Source organism: Mus caroli, unplaced genomic scaffold (genome assembly GCF_978045245.1).
Source record: "Mus caroli unplaced genomic scaffold, Mus_caroli_1 scaffold_18, whole genome shotgun sequence".
NCBI classification, from domain to species: domain Eukaryota; kingdom Metazoa; phylum Chordata; class Mammalia; order Rodentia; family Muridae; genus Mus; species Mus caroli.
The window spans coordinates 74,428,688-74,451,381 of record NW_028227273.1 but is presented as its reverse complement, the minus strand read 5'-3'; the positions used below and the strand labels follow the sequence as shown (position 1 = coordinate 74,451,381).

Here is a 22,694-nt window from a genome sequence, read left to right as displayed (position 1 = left end):
AAATATGGAACACTGTGAAAGAACTTAGAGTAATAGAATCAAGAGAAAATTCATAGATCTATGGCACAAAAAGTATTCCTACTAAAACCATTGAATACAATTTCTCTACTGTAAAGTAAGAAATAAGTATAAAACTACAAGAAGATTACAGAAAATGACAAAGATTGAACCAGAAATGAAATTCTATTCATAATAAAATAGTCAAAGTTAAATAATAGAAAAGGGAATGGATATGAAAAGTTACAGAGGGAAAAGGTCACACAGTATATAAAGGCAGACCTCTTAAAATTAACCCTGACTACTAAAGAGAGATTCTTAAGTACTAAAGGGCCTTTACAGAAGTCTTGCAGTGTGAAGTATATACAGACAGTGAACATGTCTCACATAACCAGCAATCCTGGAACAAGGTGGAGATAATTCGCCTACATTGCATGATAATCATTCCTTCATATCTCCTGGAACCTTGGCTCCTCTCGAAGTTACTACAACCTCAACCCCCACAGGAGAAGCCTGGTTAGTATTCATGTAGACAATGTCCCAAGCTTCTGACCTTCAGGTTAGACTCCTCCCTGTTACCTATCAAAAGTAAAGATAACATCCCACCATAAGAGAGGCTGCTTGGCCCCACCTCACTCTCTCCTCATCCTCACTCTCTCATCCTTCTCTCCTTTCCTTTCACTCTCTACTCTCTCCCTCTTGCTCTCTCCCTCTTATACCAGCCTTTCTTCTCTCTCTCTCTCTTTATACCTTTTTCCCTGCCTTTTTACAATAAAGCTCTAAAACCATAGACCGTCTGTTCATTAAGGCTGTCTGTGCTTGGATGATGGGATAGGCTTTCCTCTAATGAGCCTTTTCTAATCTCCTAGCAGAAGGCCTTCCTGTGCCCCAGTCAAGGCCCAAACTAAGGAAATTCGCCTGCTTGGGAACCTCTCTACCTTTGGGTCTGCCCCTTATACACCTGATGTTGAGTGGGGTCAGTGGTTTAGATGCCCATGAGGGGATGAGTGGAAAGGTTCTGGTAGTCCTCCCACTTCTGCCTGCCCAGATCATAGGAGGAACTCTGGCCAGATGTGGGCTCTTTCCCTCCCCCACCTACCCCTTTACCCCACTAGTTACCATCACACACAGACACACAGACCCACACAGACCCCCCCACACACACACACCACACGCACACACACACACACACACACACACCCAAAACACACACAAACACACACACACACACATCACTACCATCACTACCAACAACAACAACAATATAAATATAACTAAATTAACTATTAGTATTCATTTATAAAACTCAATTTATTCTCATTTCTCTACTTATAAACAAGCTAAAAGTAATAACTGGAATACTGGATCAATGTTTCTGCTGCATACAAGAAACAAACCTTAAAACTAATGATATACATTATCACAGCATATAGCTTTGACAATTATTTCAAGCAAATGAACCCAAGAAATAAGTTTGGGTAGCAATTATAATACCTATCAAAATAGTCATCCAACCAAAATTAATCACAAGAGATGGGAAACACATTTCAACCTCATCAAATGTAATATTCACAAATATGACTTCTTTGTTCTGAATATCTATGTTCCAAAAGCAAGGGAATCCAAATTTATAAAAGAAACACTATTAAATCTTAAAGCACACATATATCAACACTTACCCATTAATCATAGAATACTTGAACACTCTTCACTCACAAATGGACAGGTCAACCAGAGAGAAGTTAATAAAACAAATAATGGGACTAAGAAACAAAACTTTAAATCAAATGGACAAAATGGATACTCACAGAAGTGTTCACCCATTCACCAAAAATATACCTTCTTCTCAGCACCTCAAATAATTTTTTCCAAAGATATCCAACTGTTCAGTCACACCAAAACTCCAATAAGATGCAAGAATTTTGACATAATACCCTGCATCTTAACAGAGCACCAGGGATTAAAGCTGTACTTCAACAAAAAAGAAACAAAAGAGAGTCAAAGAACACATTGCAACTTAACTATGCCCTAATCAATGAAGAAACTCAGAAAGATATTACAGACTTCCCAAAATTCAATTAAAGCATAGGACTCCCATTCTTAGGGCACACAGTGAAAATACCTATGAGACCAGAGTTCAAAACATTAACAGCCTTCATTAAAAAAAGAAAAACGAGAGACCCATAAAAGCAACTTAACAGTGTCCCTACATGCTGTAGAATGAAAACTGGTAATCTCCAAAGATGGCAGGTAGTAATTAAAATCAGGGCTGAAATTTAAAAAATGGAAACTGAAAGAACAATTTGAACAATCAACCAAATATTAGGTTGGTTCCTTAAGAAAATCAACAAGATACTTGAATCCTTACCCAAACTAACTAAAAATAATAGAGACAAAATAAAAACTAATAAGATCAGAAAACTTGTAACAGAGCAAGATTCACCAAGGAAATCCTAATAAATTTTTGGTATTATGTAAAAAACATTTGGGGATTATCTAAAAAATGGACAATTTATTGCTAGAAATTCTGATTTGTTGTATATGAGTGGCTCAGGGAGTGTCACTATTAGGAGATGTGGTCTTGTTGGAATAGGTGTGGCATTGTGGGCATGGGAATTAATACCCTTGTCCTAGCTCTTTGAAAGATAGTATTCTGCAAGAAGCCTATAGGTATATATATATATGAGCCTTGCTTGAACTATGCCAGACTATATGCTGCCATTTTCTTGCTTAATGATAATGGACTGAACCTCTGAACCTGCTAGTCAACCCCAATTAAATGTTGAATTATAAGAGTTTCCTTGGGCTTCTAGTCTCTTATCTGTGAGTACATACCATGCATGCTCTTTTGTGCCTGGCTTACCTCATTGTGATGGTTTGTATAGGATCTGCCCAGAGAGTGTCATTATTTGAAGGTATAAACTGTTGTAATAGGACTTTCACTGTGGGTGTGAGCAATAACTCTCTCATCCTAGCTGCCTGGAAGCCAGTATTTTGCTAGTAGCCTTTAGATAAAAAGTAGAACTCTCAGCTCCTACTGAAACATGACTGCCTGTATGTTGCCATGTTCCTGCCTTCATGATTATGTACTTAATATCTGAACCAGAAAGGCAGACCCAATTAAATGCTGTTTTGTAAGAGTTGCCTTGGTGATGGTGTTTGTTCACAGCAATAAAACCCAAACTAAGAAAGAAGTTAATTTCAGGGACTGGGGTATTGCTATGATAGGCCTGCCTGTGGAGAGCCGTGCTGTGAGCAATCACCATTATAAGATGGCACTGGCTTCTGCTGTGCCTAACTACTAAACAAGCCTTGTGCACAAGTGCGAGAGTGAACTCACGCCTAGTCACTGCCCATTTCGGGGAGTAGTAATGAGGTGATGGGCAAGCAACAAATCAGGAGCTGACATGCCACATCAGGTGCTGAAATGCCACGCTGAGGGCTATATAAGCAGCACCATTTTTCGGGGTCTGGGTCTTCCCTCCTTAAGAAGCAATAAAGCTTGCTGCAGAAGAATCCAGTTGTCCCAGTGTGTTCTTGCCAGCGAGCATGATAGCTCGGGACACCTGGCAATGCGTTTGTCTGGAAGAATGGATTTGGGACTTTGAATTGGGAAAGCACTGGAGTACTTTAAGTGAGGTTTAACAGGCTAGCCAAGTAAGAGAATGAAAGACTATTGCTCAGATTGATTTGAATGGTGCACACCTGGTCAATATGGTTCAGTGGAAAAGAATTTCTGTATGTGACCTCATTACAGTTTTTTTTTTATTTTGTTGAAGAATTTGGCTGCTTTCTGCCCTTGTCTGAGGAGTCTACCTTAGACAATAAAACCTACAAAATTTAAATCTATATTAGATAAACCATCTAAATAGACCTATAGCTTGTAAGAAAATGGAAGCAGTCCTTGAAGGTCATATATCCAAGAACATTCCAGCACATTTTATTTTAGCACACAATTCTTCTAAATCTTTCAAAGAAACCCTAATACCATAATGCACAAATGAGTTCACAAAATAGAAACAAAAGAAAAGCTGTCAAATTAATTTTATAAGGACAAAGTTACACTGATATGTAAACAACACAAAGACTCAGTGAAGAAATGTAGAACTTCAGATCAATTTTCATCTTGAATATTGATGCAAAAATACTCAATAAAAAACTGAGAAACTGAATCTATGATCATCTCAAAATGATTTTCTACCATAATCAAGTATAGTTCCTCATACCAAAGATGCAGGTTGAAAAATGTTTGTGTCAATGCAATCCACCATATAAATAATACAAAAATTGAATATACTTGATTAGAAACTTCTTGGAGATATTAGAGATAAAATGGACGTACCTCGTCTATGTGAGAGCAATATGCAAAAAAACCAATAGCCAACATCAATTGAAGGGAGAGAAATTTAAAGGATCTCCATCAAAATTAGAGATAAGAAAAGACTTGTCACTTAATATGTATTCAGTATTGAACTTTGTTTTAGTTAGAGCAATAAGACAAGGGGGATACAAATATAAAAAATATGAATCAAAGTACAGCAAGTTGCTGATGATATAATAATATAAACGAGCAAAAGCAAAAATCCTCCAGGGACCTACCACATCTGAGGAAACTTTACAGTGCAGTATACTGGTACAAAGTTATCTCAAAAATTTTAATAGCCTTATTTTATAGAGATTATTAATGTGTTATAAAAGAAATCAATGAAACAACACTATCCACAATAGCAACAAATAATATAAAAATATCTTGTTGTAACTCTATCCAAGGAATTATAAATCCAATGTGACAAAATCTTCAAGTCATTGAAGAAAGAATGTAATGGTGTGAGAATATTTAAAGATCCCCATCATGGTTTGGAAGGATTAACACAAATAATTTCCATCCTACTAAAAGCAATCTAAATATTCAATTCAATTTTCATCAAAATTCCATGATACTTTATCATATAACTTGAAAGAGAAATTCTCAATATTATATTGAAAAACAAATAGCACTGCTGCAACAATACTGCACAGTAATAGGCCTGTTAGACTTATTACCATACAGGTACAGCTGTACTATAGAGCAATTTTATGTATATATGGTATTTGTATATACATAGATAACATCATTAATAAATTTGATTTGAAGACACAGAAATATAACTATGTAACTAGTGAAACTTGATTTTCTTGACAGAGAAGAAAAGAAAGCTTACAAGGAAGAAAAGAAGGCATCTTCAACTAAAGATGCTTATATAATTGGTTCTATGCCTGTTGAATAATGACTAAAAATCAGTATTTTGCAGAAAACGCAAATCAAACTGGATAAAATAAAGCAAGATAAAACGTAGTAAAATAAATCTGATTGCAGAGAAATTGGAGAAGCGTGATGACTATATTGGCATAGAAGACAGCTTCCTAACAGATTATGAACAACTCAGTCATAAAAATCAACAGTTAATAAATAGGACCTCATAAAATTAAAGTCTTTTAAAAGGCAAGAGACAATGACAAAAGTCCAAAAGTACAACCTATATAATGGGAAAACATTTTTTTTCATATATATATGAAAGAGTATATATATATATATATATATATATATATATATATATATATATATATACTCTTGCCTTAAACATTCCTTATTCACTTTAAATCCTACTCAGTGTCCCTTCCAGGTAAACTCCTTCCACAATCCATCTCCCCATGTCCTCTTCTCCTTCTCTTCTGACCATGAGTTGTCTTCTATTGGTATCCCACAACCAATGCATATCAAGGGCCCAAAGCTATATACATCTTCTCCCTCAGAGTCTAGCCAAGTAACCCCAGTTGGAAGAATATATCTGACAGCAGGTAAAAGCTTTTGTGATCTCTCTCTCTCTCTCTCTCTCTCTCTCTCTCTCTCTCTCTCTCTCTCTCTCTCTCTCTCTCTCTCTCTCCAACAATTCAGGATCCACTAGAAGACTAAGTTGCATATTTACCGCAAATATGCAGAAAGGTCCAAGTCCAGATCATTTACTTTATTTGGTTGGTGCTTCAGTCTCTCAGTGCTCCAAGACTCTATTTGACTCTATTGGTGTTCCTGTGGAATTCCTATCCCCCTCAAGGGCCCACAATCCTTCCTCCTATTCTTCCATACCAGTCCTCAATTTCTGTCTACTCTTTGGCTGTGGGAATCTGCATCTGTCTGATTTAGCTTCTATGTGGAGCCTCTCACAGGACAGCAAAACTAGAATCTTGTCTGCAAACATAAGAGAGTATGGTTGAAAGTATCAGGTATTTGTGCTTGACCATGGGATGGGTATCAATTTGGCAATTTTATTGATTCACTATTTCCTAAATCTCTGCACCATACCCCATTCCTGCCTTTCCAGCATACAGCATAAATATAGGGTGATTTTATTTTATTTTATTTTTGCTGCACACCAGGGAAAAAACCTAGTTTATGAATAATTGGTATAGAAGAAGGAGAATAATGCCACCTCCAAGGCCCCAAAAATATTTTCAACAAACTCATAGAAGAACATTTTCCAACCTAAAGAAAGAAATACCTATAAACATTGTCTTCAAGAAGATCAAGTAAGTTGGGCAAGAAAAGACAATCTCCCACAATATAAAAATTACAACACAAAACCTGCAAAATAAAGAAACATATTAAAAGAGACATGGAAAAAATGTCAGGTAACATATCAGAATTAAACCCAAATTTTTTAAAAAAAACTCCAAATCAAGAAGAGGCTGAAGAGATACTTTGAAACATCTAACAAACTATATGTGTTATAGTGTGTTATAGTGAATACTATACCCAGAAAAATCTCACTCATTATACATGGAGAAAACAAGATATTGCAAAAGGAATCAAAATTCAAACAAAATCTATCAAATCCAGACCTACAGAAAATACTTGGTTAAAAACTAAAACCAAATAAAGATAACTATCTCCAAGAAAGTACAGGGAATAGGTAATTCCATACTAGCAAAATGAATGGAAACATGCCTACACAAACACACACACATAAACACACACACATAAACACACACACATAAACACACACACACACACACATTCAAACACATTTGAATTAACAATCACTGGTCATTAATACCTTTAGGTAAATTATATATATATGTGTGTGTGTGTGTGTGTGTGTATTTTGTGTGTGTATGTATATATATATATATATATATGGATTATGGCATTTTCCCCAATAAAAAGTCACAAGTTTAAAATACGGATGTAAAAATAGGATTCTGCATTCTGATACATATAAGAAAAAATGCAGCATATATACTTCAGAATAAATGGATGGACTGGAAATATTTTCCAAACAAATAGACACCAGAAACCAAAGAAACCTTTCTAATATCTAATAAAATAGACTTTCAACCAGAAATTAATCAAAAGTAACAGGAAGGAATGTATATACCTATAAAACTACTAAGCTACCAAGACTATATCTCAAATTTGTACATGTATGCCCCAAACACATTGGTACCCACATTTGTGAAAGAAAAATTGCTAAAATTTAAAAATGGGAGATTTCAACACCACATTTTCACCAATTGGCAGAGCTTCCAGACAAAGGCTAAAGAGAGAAATAACGAAACTAACAGACATTATAAATCAAATGTAACTAAGAATGTCTATAGAAGGTATAGAATGTTTGATTCAAGTACAATTGAATATACCTTTTTCTCAATACCTCATAAATCTTCTAAAAGTTGACCATAAAATCTGTCATTAAGTAAGCCTCAACAAACACAAGAAATTTAAAATAATATCTTGTGTTTTTTCAGACCTCCTTGAATTAAAGTTGTACTTCAACAAAAAATAAACAACAGAAAACCTAAACACTCATGTGGAAGGAGAATTCATGTAGAGAACAAATCTCCTGTTACTGTGAGAGTTTTGGAGAATAGTTGTTCTTGCCAGGTTTTGATCATATAGGGAGGTTGTTTTCAGTTTGTTGATGGTCAAGGATGAAAGAAAAACTATTCATGGATCTCATTCTCTCTCTCTCTCTCTCTCTCTCTCTCTCTCTCTCTCTCTCTCTCTCTCTCTCTCTCTCTCTCTCTCTCTCTCTCTCTCTCTCCCTTCTCTTTCCCCCCTCTCACATCTCATTTCTCTTCTGTCTAATGTTAGGGTATAAAAGTAGGAGTAATTATATGGTGGAATGGAAAAGAAGGGTAAAATATTGTATCTCTTTTTAGAATATGAAAGTGACAAAAGTATGTAATTTCTTAGGTTGGTAAGGATTTTTGGAATATGATTGAAAAGTTATTGTCACAAAGATCTAATTAGATTAACAATAATTACCTAAAATGTATGTCTAACTACTTATGTCTTTGACATTTGGTTATCAACAAGCTGTTAAGGAGTTTAGATGAGTAACAACATAGGGGTTTTGGTGCCAAAAGAAAATCCTTTCCCAGTGGCACTAATTTAGATGGGAGACCCAATTCATCAGAGGGTTGAAGAAACTGGCGGCTTGCTAAAATGGGAGTAATGCACATTATCTCTGGGAAGAGACAATTGAGTCCCTTCCATTAATATAGGACTGTTACCTATCCCCATGTCAATGTCACTACTGGATACTAGAAATTCTCTGTTATATACTGAAAGAGAGTTTTGGTAAATTAGAATTGCCCTTTTCCATTTAAACCATGGAGTGATTATTTTGGTTTCTTTATTGTGCCAATTTTCATGTTTAGTTAAGAGGCCTGTCTCCTTATACACTGTGTCCATGATTATGTGTTTAATTGTATAATAAAAGAGCTTGAATTTAAAATCCTTTGATTAAGGTTCTATATTTTAAAAAGCCACTATAATAAATTGTTAGTAATAATTAAGAAATCCTTCTTGTATGTAAGTCAGTCACCTTACAAATGATCAAATCTGCTAGTGCATTCACAATTGCCACTGTAGTCATGCTCAGAATTGATGCACATAATTACATGAATAACTCTAACATTGTCTGCTATATATGTGTTGCAGCGTAAACTTATCATGACTAACAAGAAACAAACATTTTTTTCTATTTTGATAGACTTTAAACAGATAGGTTCTCACACATTTCAGAGATCTTGAGAAGGTTGTATTTAAGTTATTTTAATAAAATTGTTTTTGTGATAGAGAGACACATCAAGTAAGGCAACATTCTGTGTCTCCTCCAAAGAAGATGATGGGCAAAAGTCAATCTTCACCTTGATTTTGCTACAAATGTCTTAATAATGGACATTAGGCTATAAAATGCCCTTTACCTTGAATGATGACAGTATAGAGTCCAAACTGTTGACAAGCAAGGTACTGGATTGGCAACTACCCCACATTTTCAAGACAGGGTAGAAGATTCCTCCAAATTTGTAGCTCACAGGCAGAACTTATGAGCATGGCTGCCAAAATGGATATCTGCACTGACATAAGCTTTGGGTGACAGTCCCAGGAGCCATTATGTCTCTGCCTTTTTATTTAAAATAGAAGCTCGTTGGTCTACACATCCTGGTTACTCAGGTGAAATTTTTCCCTCACAAGTATTTGATGGGTTTGAAAAGTAGACAAATGATAGATTCCTAAGACAAGAGCATAACATTAATCAGTTAATTTCTGAAAATATTATCATAAGACAAACCTAAAAACTAACATTTCCTTAAGATATCTTCTAACTATAAACCTTAAATGCACTTATAATTTTGCTCATTTGGCATAATTCCTTTATAGAACTTTGGACTTTACTGAAAGATGTAAATACAAATTAACTAGATATTGTAATAGTAAGTCTTACACTGACAGTTCTCATAAGTTTTCTTATTGTATAAAGTTTACAGATATTAGAAATGAAGTCCCTTTCTTTGACAAAAACAGAAAAAGTTCAGATAATCTACACCAATGTGTATTGTATAAATTATCTTGGTTTTGTTTCCATAATTCACACTTGTTAGTTGCCACCAAAATCTCTGCAATATATTAATTTTGAGTGGTTATACCTGCAATGTTTTCTCTTTAGCCTTTTCTTTTTCAGATAGTTGGCCTCCTGTGAGGTAACTTGTGGGGATCAGGATAAATTGTTTTTCATATTAAAAGTTTCTTGCTTCACATGGTTAGCCAATTCATCCCAAGAGAAGATCAGCCCTGAGCTCTGCCTGTTTGTAGTCTTTGCTGAAGTCATAGTGCCTTTAGCTAGTGAAGAATATGAACAAACTGAATTCCAAACTTGTTTTGCACATGAATAGAGGGCCACAGTGGCAGAGTCCATATGAAAAAATAGTTTCAAAATTCACAATAGCATTCTCAATTCCCTGGAATAATTAATGTGAGAGAATGAGTCATAAACAAATACAAAACATACAAGATCACAAAAACATGAACGAAGCATATATATACTGAACACTGTTTATTCTGCATCAAGAAGATCCTTGTACTGTTAGGATGCTCTCTTGTATTTTTATCTTCTGGTTCTTGCAAATAAATAATTTTTTCTCTACTTTTATCTATAATATCAGTTCATGTTATTACAAAATTTCTGAAGAATTTCACCATGAAGGAGATGTTGTGATTGGTGCATTTTTCCCTCTTCATACTTTCCACACTGGAAAGAGAATGCCACACCCAACTGTACCATATCAATATTTGGACTATAACATACAGTGAGTAGAATTATTTATTTTTTTGAGTTCAGAAGTTTTGTTATATTGAAGGTGTAGTCATTAAATTTTACTTATTTTTTTTGATACATTCACTCTTAGTTTCTAAATAGTTTTCATCAGTTTTATTTTCCATTCAGATTGTTTCTTTCACTCAGGGGAAAAGGAAATAGAAAGTTCAACTGTTTTAACTTTAGATTATTCATTTGATCGTTACCATAACCTCTTATTTGTCATTCTTGCTATGCCACAATGTCTGAAGGTTTTTCAGTGTCATGATTTCAAGGAATGATGATTTATTCTAATCGTTATGGTAGAAGTTCTGATTGCACCTATGATGTTAGATGATGACACTAAATACTTACAAGTTCTGTTTCAATGTTGTGATATGTGAGTGAAGAGGCCATGCATGTTACATGCAGCTGATTCCAGAGTTAACAACATCACAATTAGAAGTTGTGAATACTTCTATGTTCCATATATATTTTATCTATCTCATGTTTTATTATAAGTGGTTCTTTGATAATTTAATTTTTATTGTCAGACAGATTACTTATGTTTACCTGTTTACACTATTGGTTTGCAGTATTAATTCTTATTTTTAAATATGTGTCTACCAAGACTTTATGACTATGACAGTTTCATTTTGGTTAGGTTTCTTAACTTTAGTTAAATAATCTAGGTTAATGGCTATTGTTAAACAGGTATTGCTGAGTTGGACAGAAATATTCATGTATGTTTCTGAATAAAGTAAATAAGATGACTTAATCCAAGCCAGACTTTCATATCCCAAGAATACCTTCTTATATAGGTATGGAATAGGGTGTGTGGTATGAAAAGAGAATAATTTTTTTTTTATAAATCCCTGTGAACACATGAAGAAATTTGTTACAAATCAAGAAGCAGACAATGACCAAAAGATATATATAAAAATTTAGAATCACAAAAAGTGAATTTGACAAAACAACAACTAAAAAAAACTAAATAAAGTGTAAAGGTGAATTTTGCTCTATTAGACAATACTCTGTGCTTGAAAAAAATCTTTTGAGGTATTAAGGAATTAAATTAAAGACAGTGAAGGTGAAAAATGCTTAGATAGAAATGAAAACTTAACGTTTTTTTGTTTGAACAGTTTATTTTGAAATTTTAAAACATAACAAATATAGGTATATAAAATTTTTTATTTGGATAAAATATTTAATTGTATTTCTAATTTTTTGTTGATGATATGTTGACCCCCAAAAAAATCATAATATTTTCTCATATGCTTAGTAGATGCGGCAACATTGGTTGTTGGGTAGGCCCTCTTCTATTTCATTATAATTAATGCTCTTCATACATCCTCTTTTCTGGTGCCCTTTACTCTCAGCAGTTCAGGTGTCAATGTTTATGGGTATACATTTCTCTTATTTTGTGCAGCAGCAAAGGGTTCACTGTAAAGAATATTCTTCCTGATATCTGGTTTGGTCTTTATAAAGAAGAGGATTGATGCCTGTAAAAACATTGAACTTGAATAATATCAGAAAAACATAAGCCAATTTAATGACAAATCAGTCACTTTTATTATAATATATTAAGCATATTTGTTGTATAGTGTGTTCCTTATGAGTATGGAATGATTTTAAGAGAAAAGTGCCTGGTTTTATACTCACATTCATGGTACAATCTTTAAAAACTTGTTATCATATCCATTATTTGCATGTGTGTACATACCTTTGATGTAGACCAAATTTGATGAAGAAAGTAAAAGTGTTCAAACAAATGTAATCCTGCAATATGTGTGCTAAAATCAAAATTAGGTGCCCAGGTTCAGCACTAGGATCCTGAAATGAATAAGTCATATTATTGGCCAATATGTTCAGTCCTTTGGTTGATATATCTTGAATCTGTCCATTGCAAACTGAAAATTTTCTCTAGGGGTTTATGAGAATGAATTATTTTCCTTTACATCAAATAAAATATGGGTTTGATCTCATACATCAAAATTAATTTCATCAAATTTGTATTGATTTTTATTCTTTATAGTTTGATAAAGTTGATTTATCATAATAATTCCATTCTAGGTAATTTTATTTTTAATAGACTATCATTTTACTGGGGCTATGCAACATTGTGTACAACTGTACATATTAAAAGACAAGCCACTTTTCTAGAACATTTCTCATGCAGATAATGACATTTGGGAATCTTTCTCCCCTTTATTTCCTAATGTATATTAGCAGTGAATATTGCTGCATTGTAAACTATACTGTGATTCTGAATTGGATTTATAATTGATTTATTTCTTTGAATTATGGAATGCAGTTTTTCAGGACAAAAAAATTGACTGATTTTGAATGCAAACATAGTTCCTTCATGGCTTTATTTTTTGTTTGAATTAACTACAAAAGTTCTTCCATGGTGTCTACCCTGTTGTAACCACTGACCTTCATTCATCCCAGGTGTACTTTTCCTTAGCAACAATGCCTTTTTTGTGAGCACTCTTTTTTTCTGTGTATATTCTAAGGAAGACATAATCTGCAGAGTAATATTCAATCAAATTTAAAAATACAAACAAAAGCTGCTCATAGCATAAATTTCAGGCTTTGTAACATGTTTGTTTGGCAAGTTCTCACTGTGGTAAGGACTTATGGCCCTTTTTGAATTGTTTTGTTTTTGGTTTTTTTGTTTCTTTTTGTTTGTTTGTTTGTTTGTTTTGTTTTGTTTTGGAGACAGTGTTTCTCTGTGTAGCCCTGGCTGTCATGGAACTCACTTTATAGACCAGGTTGCCCTTGAACTCAGAAATCTGCCTGCCTCTGCCTCCCAAGTGCTGGGTTTAAAAGCGTGCACCACCACTGCCCAGCTCATAGTCCATTTTTTTAATCAGTACTGTAAGGTTTATTTTACCATTCATCTTCTATAAGTGGATGTGTCCACCCAACTAAAACATTCTCATATAGTAACTAATATGACAGTTGTAGAGTGACTTTATGTAAGATATTTCATGGGGAAAATTATAATCTTTCCTGTTTAAGAATATTAAAATTGGGTAAACTATTTCACAGCATTCATTATTTACCCTCAATTGTGTGTCTTTGTGTGTGTATGTGTTTGTACACATAGGAATGCTTATTTGTGTGTGTGTGAGTATGAGGGTGCATGTCTATACTGTGAGTGTGAGTATGTGTTGATGAACCTATGAGTGTGCATTTGCATGTGTGTGTGCATTACTTGTAAGATCATGTCCTGCTGGGCAATTAATGAAATAGGACTCTATGAAATTAAAATGAGAAAGGAAGTACATATGAATTTGCCTAAAAAGAATGAAAGGGGGGAATGATACTATCACTTTATAATCTCAGGAAGAGAAAGGTAAAAATAGTTTTCATTTTCAAAGTATATTTATTATAAATTATGTGTTTTAAAAATTAAGTATGCAAAAGAGAGTGATCAAGACTGTTTTATTGAAGTTGCCACTGATCATGGTTCTATGACTAGACTTTGAATTTCTCTGTTCAATTTGTAGTGATTGTTATTTAATTCCCTACATGTATAGAATTCTCAAATATCCTATGTATTTTTAAACTTTTATATGTATTTATTTGAATATATAACATTTATACATGAGAAAATATCATAGATCTTGTTTATCAAATTAAACATCCTAATTATCCTCTTTTCCTCTGCTCTATATAATTTCATTTACATTTTTATCCATTTGCTTTCCTTTGAAATTAATATTTATTAATATTTACCATTTCTTTTTTATTAGATATTTTCTGTACTTAAAATTCAAATGCTATCTGTATTCCTAGTTTCCCCACCAAAAACCCCTTATCCTCTACCCCTCCTGGTGATCACCAATCCATTCACTCCCAGCTTACTTACTCTGTTATTCCACTACACTGGGGAATAGAGCCTTCACAAGACCAAGGGCTTCTCTTCACATTGATGACCGACTTGTATGTCCTCTGCTACATATGCAGCTGGAGCCATGATCCCACCATGTAAACACTTTGGTTGGTGGTTTAGTCCCTGGGAATTTGGGGGGTACTGGTTAGTTCATATTGTTGTTCTTCCTATGGGGCTGCAAAATGCTTCACCAACTTGGATCCTTTATCTCCTTCATTGGAGACACTATGCTCAGTTCAGTGGTAGGCTGTGAGCATGAAACTCTATATTTGTCAGGCACTGCTAGAGCCTCTCAGAACACAGTTATAACAGACTCTGTCAGCTAGAACTTGTTGGTATCCATAAAAGTGTCTGGGTTTGGTGATTGTACATGAGATATATCCCCAGTTGGGCAGTCACTAAAAGGTCATTCTTTCTCTCTCTGATCCATATTTTGTCTCTGTAATTTTTTCATGGTTATTTTTTTTCACCCTTATCAGAAGTATTGAACTATGCACACTTTGATCTGCCTTCTTCTTGAGTTTAAGGTGGCTTGTGAATTTTATCTTGGGTATTCAGAAATTCTGGGCTAATATTGACTTCTCAGTGAGTGCACACCATGTGTGTTCTTTTGTGATTGGGATACCTCACTCAAGATGATATTTTCTAGTTCCTTCTTTTTGCGTAGGAATTTCATAAATTCATGGTTTTTAATAGCTGAGTAGTATTCCATGGTGTATATGAACCACAATTCCGGTATCCATTCTTCTCTTGAGGGACATCTGCGTTCTTTCAAGCTACAGGCTATTATAAATAAGGCTGTGATGAAATTAGTGGAGCATGTGTCCTTATTAAACATTGGAGCATCTTCTGGGTTTATGACCAGGAGTGGTATTATTGGGTCTTCAGTTAGTACTATGTTCGATTTTCTGAGTAACTTTCAAACTGATTTCCAGAGTGGTTGTACCAGTTTGCAATCCCACCAGAAATGTAGGAGTGATCTTCTTTCTTCACAGCCTAGCCAGAATCTGCTGCCACATTAGTTTTTTATCTTAGCCATTCTGACTACTGTGAGGTGGATTCTCAGGTTTGTTTTGATTTGCATTTCCGTGATGAGTAAGGATGTTTAACATTTCTTTAGGTGTTTCTCATCCATGTGATGTTCCTCAGTTGAGAATTCTTTGTTTAGCTCTGTATCCCATTTTTTAAAAGGGTTATTTGTTTCTCTGGTGTTGAATGTTTTGAGTTCTTTGTATATACTGGATATTATTCCTCTATCAGATGTAGGGTTTCTAAAGATCTTCTTTCAATCTGTTGGTTGCAGTTTTGTCCTATTGACAGTGTTCTTTGCCTTTCAGAAACTTTGCTATTTTATGAGATCCCATTTGACAATTCTTGATCTTAGCGCATAAGCTATTCGTGTTCTGTACAGGTAATTTTCTGCTGTGCCAATGTTCACGAGGCTCTTTCCTAATTTCTCTTCTATTAGTTTCAGTGTATCTGGTTTTATGTGGGAGTACTTGATTCACTTGGACTTGAGCTTTGTACAAGGAGATAAAAATGGATCAATTTGCATTCTTCTACATCCTATCTGCCAGTGGAACCAGTATCATTTGTTGATAATGTTATCTCCCAACCCTGATGGTTTTAACTCATTTGTCAAAGGTGAAGAGACCATAGGTTTGTGGGTTAATTTCTGGGTCTTCATTTCTATTCCATTGATCTACCTGCCAGTCACTCTACAAATACCATACAATTTTAATCACAGTATATAAGTAGTACAGCTTGAGGTCAGGGATGTGATTCCACCAGAATTTCTTTTATTGTTGAGAATAATTTTCGCTATCCTAGGTTTTGTTGGTTTTCCAGATGAATTTGCAAATTGCTTTTTCTAACTCTGTTGAAAATTGAATTGGAATTTTGATGGAATTTTTATTTAATCTATAGATTGGTTTTGGCAAGATGGCCATTTTTACGACATTAATCCTGCCAATCCATGAGCATGTGAGATCTTTCCATCTTCTATGATCTTCTTTAATCTCTTTCTTCAGAGGCTTGAAGTTCTTATCATACAGATCTTTTACTTGATTAGTTAGACTCACACCAAGATATATTATATTATTTGTGACTATTGTGAAGTGTTTTGTTTCACAAATTTCTTTCTCAGTCTTTTTATGCTTTCTGTAGAGGAAGGCCACTGATTTGTACGAGTTAATTTCATATCCAGTTAGATTTATGAAGTGATTTATCAGGCTTAGGAGTTCTCTGGTAAATTTTGGGGGTCACTTAAGTATACTAACATTTCATCTGCAAATAATGATATTTTGATATTTTGACTCTTCTTCTACAATTTGTATCACTTTGATCACTTTTGTTTTCTAATTGGTCTGGCTAGGACTTCAGGTACTATATTTAATAGGTAGTGAAATAGTGAGCATCCTTGTCTAGTCTCTGATTTTAGTGGGAACACTTCAAGTTTCTCTCCATTTAGCTTGATATTGCTTTTGCTACCTTTATCTATGGGCCTTAAATTCCTGATCTTTCCAAAACTTTTATCATGAATGGGTGTTGGATTTTGTCAAATGTTTTCTCAGCAGCTAATGAGATGATCATATTATTTTTTGCTTTGAATTTGTTTATATAGTGGATTACATTGATGGATTTCCATATATTAACCCATCCCTGCATCCCTGGGATGAAGCCTACTTGACCACGTGGGATGATCATTTTGATTTGTTCTTGGATTCAGTTTGAGAGAATTTTATTGAGTATTTTGTGTCGGTATTCAAAAGGAAAATTGGCATGAAGATATCTTTTTTTTTCTGGGTCTTTGTGGGGTTTAGGAATCAGAGCAATTTTGCCTCCATAGAATGAATTGGATAGTGGACCTTCTGTTTCTGTTTTGTGAAATAGTTTGAGACATATTGGTATTAGGTCTTCTTTGAAGGCCTGATAGAACACTGCACTAAACCCATATGATCCGGGGCTCTTCTTGGTTCTGAATCTGTTAATGACTGTTTCTATTTCTTTAGGGGATATGGAACTGTTTAGATCACCTATCTGATCCTGATTTACTGTCTAGAAAATTGTCCATTTCATCCAGATTCTCAAGTTTTGTTGAGTATAGGCTTTTGTAGTAGAATCTGATGATTTTTTTTATTTCTTCAGTTTCTTTTGTTATGTCTCCCTTTTCATTTCTGATTTTGTTAATTAGGACACTGTCTCTGTGCCCTCTTGTTAGTCTGGATGTGGGTTTAATATTTGGTTGATTTTCACAAAGGACCAGCTCCTGGATTTTTTGATTCTTTGTATAGTACTTTTTGTTTCCACTTGGTTCATTTCAAAACTGAGTTTGATTATTTCCTGCCATCTACTCCTCTTGGATGAATTTGATTCATTTTTTTTCCTAGAAGTTTCAGATGTTCTATCAAGCTGCTAGTATATGCACTTTCCACTTTCTTTTTGGAGGCACACAGAGCTATGAGTTTTCCTCTTAGTACTGTTTCATTGTGTCCCATATGTTTGGCCATATTGTGGCTTCATTTTTATAAAACTCTCAAAAGTCTTTAATTCCTTTCATTATTTCATCCTTAACAAAATTGTCATTGAGTAGAGTGTTGTTTAGATTCCATGTGTATGTGGGGTTTTTGCACCAGTGAGCTGAAGCTGTTCCATACCTAGCTGTGCATGAGTCCTGCCAGGAGTCTCCTGTACTCCCAGGAGTGTTTTCACTTCTGTGCTTGGAGTGAGATAGCCACTTTCTCTAAAATCTTTGTGTCACAAGGCCAGGCAGGAGCAAGCAAGAAAGAAGAACAGTGGAGCAGATGGGTCAGAATCCTTCCATTTTTCCATCTGAACTCCTTAGCTGAGGCTGTTCCACAGCTTACTCTGCACAATTTCAGGCAAGAGAGACAGGTTCTCCCAGGAATGTTTTCAATTCAGGGTTTGGAGGTGAGATTGTCACTTTCTATCCAATAACTGTGTTGAGCAGGTCCAGTCAGGAGCATATGGGCACAAGCTCATTAGAACAGCTGGGACAGGATCCTTCCATGCTACCATCTCCACCTGCAAGCTTAAGGTTTTCCACAGCCAGCTGTGCACATGTCCTTCCAGGAGAAAACTGGTCTCACAGGAGTGCTGAAGCAGGCTTAGAGACCCACAAGAGTAAAGAGCTCCAACCAGAGTCAGCAAGAACATCTAACACCAGTGGTAACCAGTTGGTGAAAGGTGAAAGCAAGAAACTTATCAAGAGAAACCAAGACTAGTAGCACAAGACTAGTGGCACAATCACAACACAGTTCTTCCACCACAGCAAGACCAGGATTCCCAACACATCAGAAAAGCAAGAGGTGGATTAAAAATCATATCCTTGACTATATTAATGGGTACTAATTTGGCAAGTTTATTGATTCACTATTCCCCAAGTCTCTGCACCATCCCCCATCTCTGAATTTCTTGAAGACAGGATAAATTTAGGTTTTGTTGCTTCACACCATGAATAGACTTTTATTAGGAATAGAAGAAGAGTCCCATTCAAAGTCCCAAAATATATTTTCAACAAATTCAGGGAAGAAAGCTTTACCAACATAAAGAAAGTAAAATCTATAATCATTGTGTTAAAGAAGGCCAATTATGTTGGACCAGAGAAGACAGTCTCTCTTGACATAAAAATAACAACATAAATGTTACAAAATAAATAAAAAATATACTAAAAAATGTCATGGGGAAAAGGCCAGGAAACACACAAAGGCAGATCTATCACATTTAAATCCAAGTTTTCAACAGATTCCAAATCGATAAGGACCTTGAAAAGTCTAATAAACCATATGTGTTATAATAGTACACTATACCCAGAAAACTCTCAGTCACCATACATGAAAAAAACAAGATGATCCTAAACAAATCCAAGTTCAGACATCTATCAAACCAGCCCTACAGAACATACTCGAAGGAAAACTCCAACCCAACAAGGATAACTACATCTAAGAAAACATAGGAAATAAGTAATTTAATACCATCAAAATCAATGGAAATATGCCTGCACACACACACACACACACACAGAGAGAGAGAGAGAGAGAGAGAGAGAGAGAGAGAGAGAGAGAGAGAGAGAGAGAGAGAGAGAAAGAGAGAGAGAGAAACTTGAATTGACAATCACTGGTTGTTAATATCTTTGAATATTAATAGATTTTATTGCCCAATTTAAAGACATAGACGATGTGAAAACAGGATCCTTCACTCTAGTACATATAAGAAACAACAGCAACAATAAATAGACATTACTTCAGAGTAATGGGGCTGAAATTTTTTTCCAAGCAAACAGACACAAGAAGCTAACCGAAGTAGGCATTCTAATATCTAATAAAATATACTTTCAATCAAAACTTAATCAAAAGAGACAGGGAAGGAGACTTCATATATATCAAAGTACTAATCTACAACACTATATTTCTACTCTGAACATTTATGCCACAAACACAAGTGTACCCACATTTGTAAAAGAATTATTGGTAAAATTTAAATTTCACATATAACCCCACACACTAACATAGGGAGGCTTCAGCACAACATTCTCAACAAGTGACAGATATTCCAGACAAAGGCTAAAGAGAGACATAAAGAACGTAACAGGCATTATACAACAAATGGATCTAAGAGTATCTATAGAATCTATAGAATGCTATATCTAAGCAAGAAAGGTTACATTTTTATCTCAGCACCTCATAAATCTTCTCCAAAGTTTACCATATAGTTGGTCACTAACCAATTCTCAACAAACACTATTAATTTTAAAACAATGCTTTGTGTTTTATCCGAGCCCTTGGATTAAAGCTGGACTTCAATAACAAAAGAAATACCAGAAAACCTAAACACTAGGGGGAGACTTTTTTTTTTTTTACCAGCTGCATGCCATGGATGGTCCTGGTGCTGCTTGTATTTTGATGTTAGTTCTGCTTTCCCAGGATGGGTTTTCTAGAAGGAGGAATGAGTCACATACTCATGTGACTAGTTCTGAACCTCCCCCAGAATGAATAAAGGGACCAATCACTTTGTGAGGATACAGGATGTCTGGTAGGTTGGAGGTAGGTAGGATTCTAGTTGTTACACTCAGCAATTGAGTTACCATCATTGCTGACCTAAGTTTGTGTGGTTTTTTCCTTCACATGGCAATACAATTGTGTTCCAGAGAGAAAGATAGGTTGACAAAGTATAAGTTTGCCAGATGTGCACCAAAAGGACATGGGACTTCTGTCGTTTGAGGCTGGCATGGTTGTGACCCAGCAGTGGGAGCTTAGTGAAACTTCAGGAGCTCTGGAAGAGATCGTCTTCCTAGATGAGAACACCCCACTGGTGCCAGGTGTCCAGATAGTGCTGGACATACTGAGGTATATTGCCATTCTTTTTAATATTTCCCACAACAGCTACATGAACATATGAAAGAGTGGTGATTTTCAAAATATATAATGAACCCAAGAAACTATACACCACCTCCACCAACAACAAAAAATACCCAATTTCTAAATGAAAAATTTTCAGTGAAGGATCCACTGGGTAAAGGGACAGAAAGGGTACATAAATGAGAAACTGAATTTGCTTGAAAACTCACAAAACTACACCGTTTTTCATATCTACGAAGATTTACCTAAAAAGGACAGGAATGGCCAGCAAGATGGCTCAGCCAAGTTAGTGTACTTGTTTCTAGTGCAATGATACCAGCATTTACCTGTCGTCTTTATTTCATTTTTATTTATCATTCCACTCATTTATATCTTAAATGATATCACATTTCCATATTACCCCTCCTATCACATCCTCATCCCATAATATCACACTTTCCTGTTATCTCATCAACCAACCCCCACATCTCACATCTGCCCTTCCCTCTTCCCTTTGCCTTAATGAGAGTGCTTCCCTACCCACCCACAATTTTCAGTCCCAACACTCCAGCATCCTCTTACTCAGGGGCAACAAACCTACCAGGGATCAAGGTCCTCACCTCCTAATGCTGTCAGATAAGGCCATTCTCTGCTGCAATGGATTCTTCCAGGTGTATTCCTTGGTTGGTGTTCTAGACTTTGGGAGAACTTGGTAGACCAGCCAAAATATGCTGTTTTTCCAATGGGGTTGCAATCCCCCTACATTCCTGCAATCTTTCTGTCAGCTCCCTCACCATGTTCCCTAAGTTAATTCTGATATTTGGGTCCAAGTATCTGCATCTGCATCTCCATTGGTCAAATACTGACCAGGTCCTCACAAGGGTCCACAACACTAGGTTCCTCTCAGCAAATGCCACTTGACCACAGCAACAGTGTTGGGTTTAGTGTCTGCAAACATCATGAATCCCCAGTTGGGGCTGTCCCCTGATGTCCTGAACTTCAGTCTCTGTTCCATTTTTTTGTCCCTGTTATTCCTTGGGCAGGAACATTTCTGGGTTAAAAAACTTTGAGACAGGTCAGTGGCCCCAACTCTCGACCTGGGACAGTTTCTATCTACTGGAGCTGATCTCCACAGGTTCTATCTCCCGCTATTCTGTGCGTTATAGCTAAAATCACTCCTCTTGGGTCCTGGGAGCCTCACAATTTTCTGTTGTCTTGGACCTTTTAGTGGCTATCCCCAGTTCCTCATCCCCCCTGCTACCGATTTTTCTTCAGTTTCCTGACCCTCTGTACATCTCTCACATCTCTTCTAGTTTCTGATACTGTCATACTTATTTTATGCTCCTTCCTTTTCCCTACCTTGTTCCCACCCATCACCTTGCCCTCCCCCACAAATCTTCCTATTCTCCCCTCAATTCAAGACTGAAACATCCTCCCAATGTTCTTCCTTCCTTATACACTAAAATATGATCTGTAGGTTGTAATCTAGGCATTGTGAACTTTTGGGTAAATGTACACTTATTAGTAAGTGTAAACCATGGGTGTACTTTTCTGTCTCCATTACCTCACTCAAGTAGATATTTTCTAGTCTCAACCTTTGCTTTCAAAGTTCATGAAGTCATTGTTTATAATTATCATGTAGTACTCAATTTGTGTGTATATTCCACATTTTCTGTATCCATTCTTCTGTTGGGGTACATCTGGGTTATTTCCAAGTTCTGGATATTATAAATAAGGCTGCTATGTACATAGTGGAGAATCTGTCCTTATTATATGATGTAGCATGATTTGGGTATATGCCCAGGAGTAGTATAGTTGGGTCTT

The 22,694-nt window shown here is 35.5% G+C and overlaps 1 protein-coding gene across 2 annotated transcripts in view; it reads left to right on the top strand.

The window, feature by feature from the left end:
* Positions 1–22,694, top strand: part of LOC110288953 (vomeronasal type-2 receptor 116-like) — a 122,438-nt gene that overhangs the window by 44,772 nt on the left and 54,972 nt on the right. Inside the window, exon 2 of one of the 2 annotated variants that reach the window (XM_085832796.1) lies at positions 10,483–10,626. The exons of the other annotated variant lie outside the window; for it this stretch is intronic. Within the exon in view, the coding sequence (XP_085688922.1) occupies positions 10,483–10,626 (144 nt within the window). The remainder of the gene's footprint in view (positions 1–10,482; positions 10,627–22,694) is intronic. 2 annotated transcript variants of the gene reach the window in all.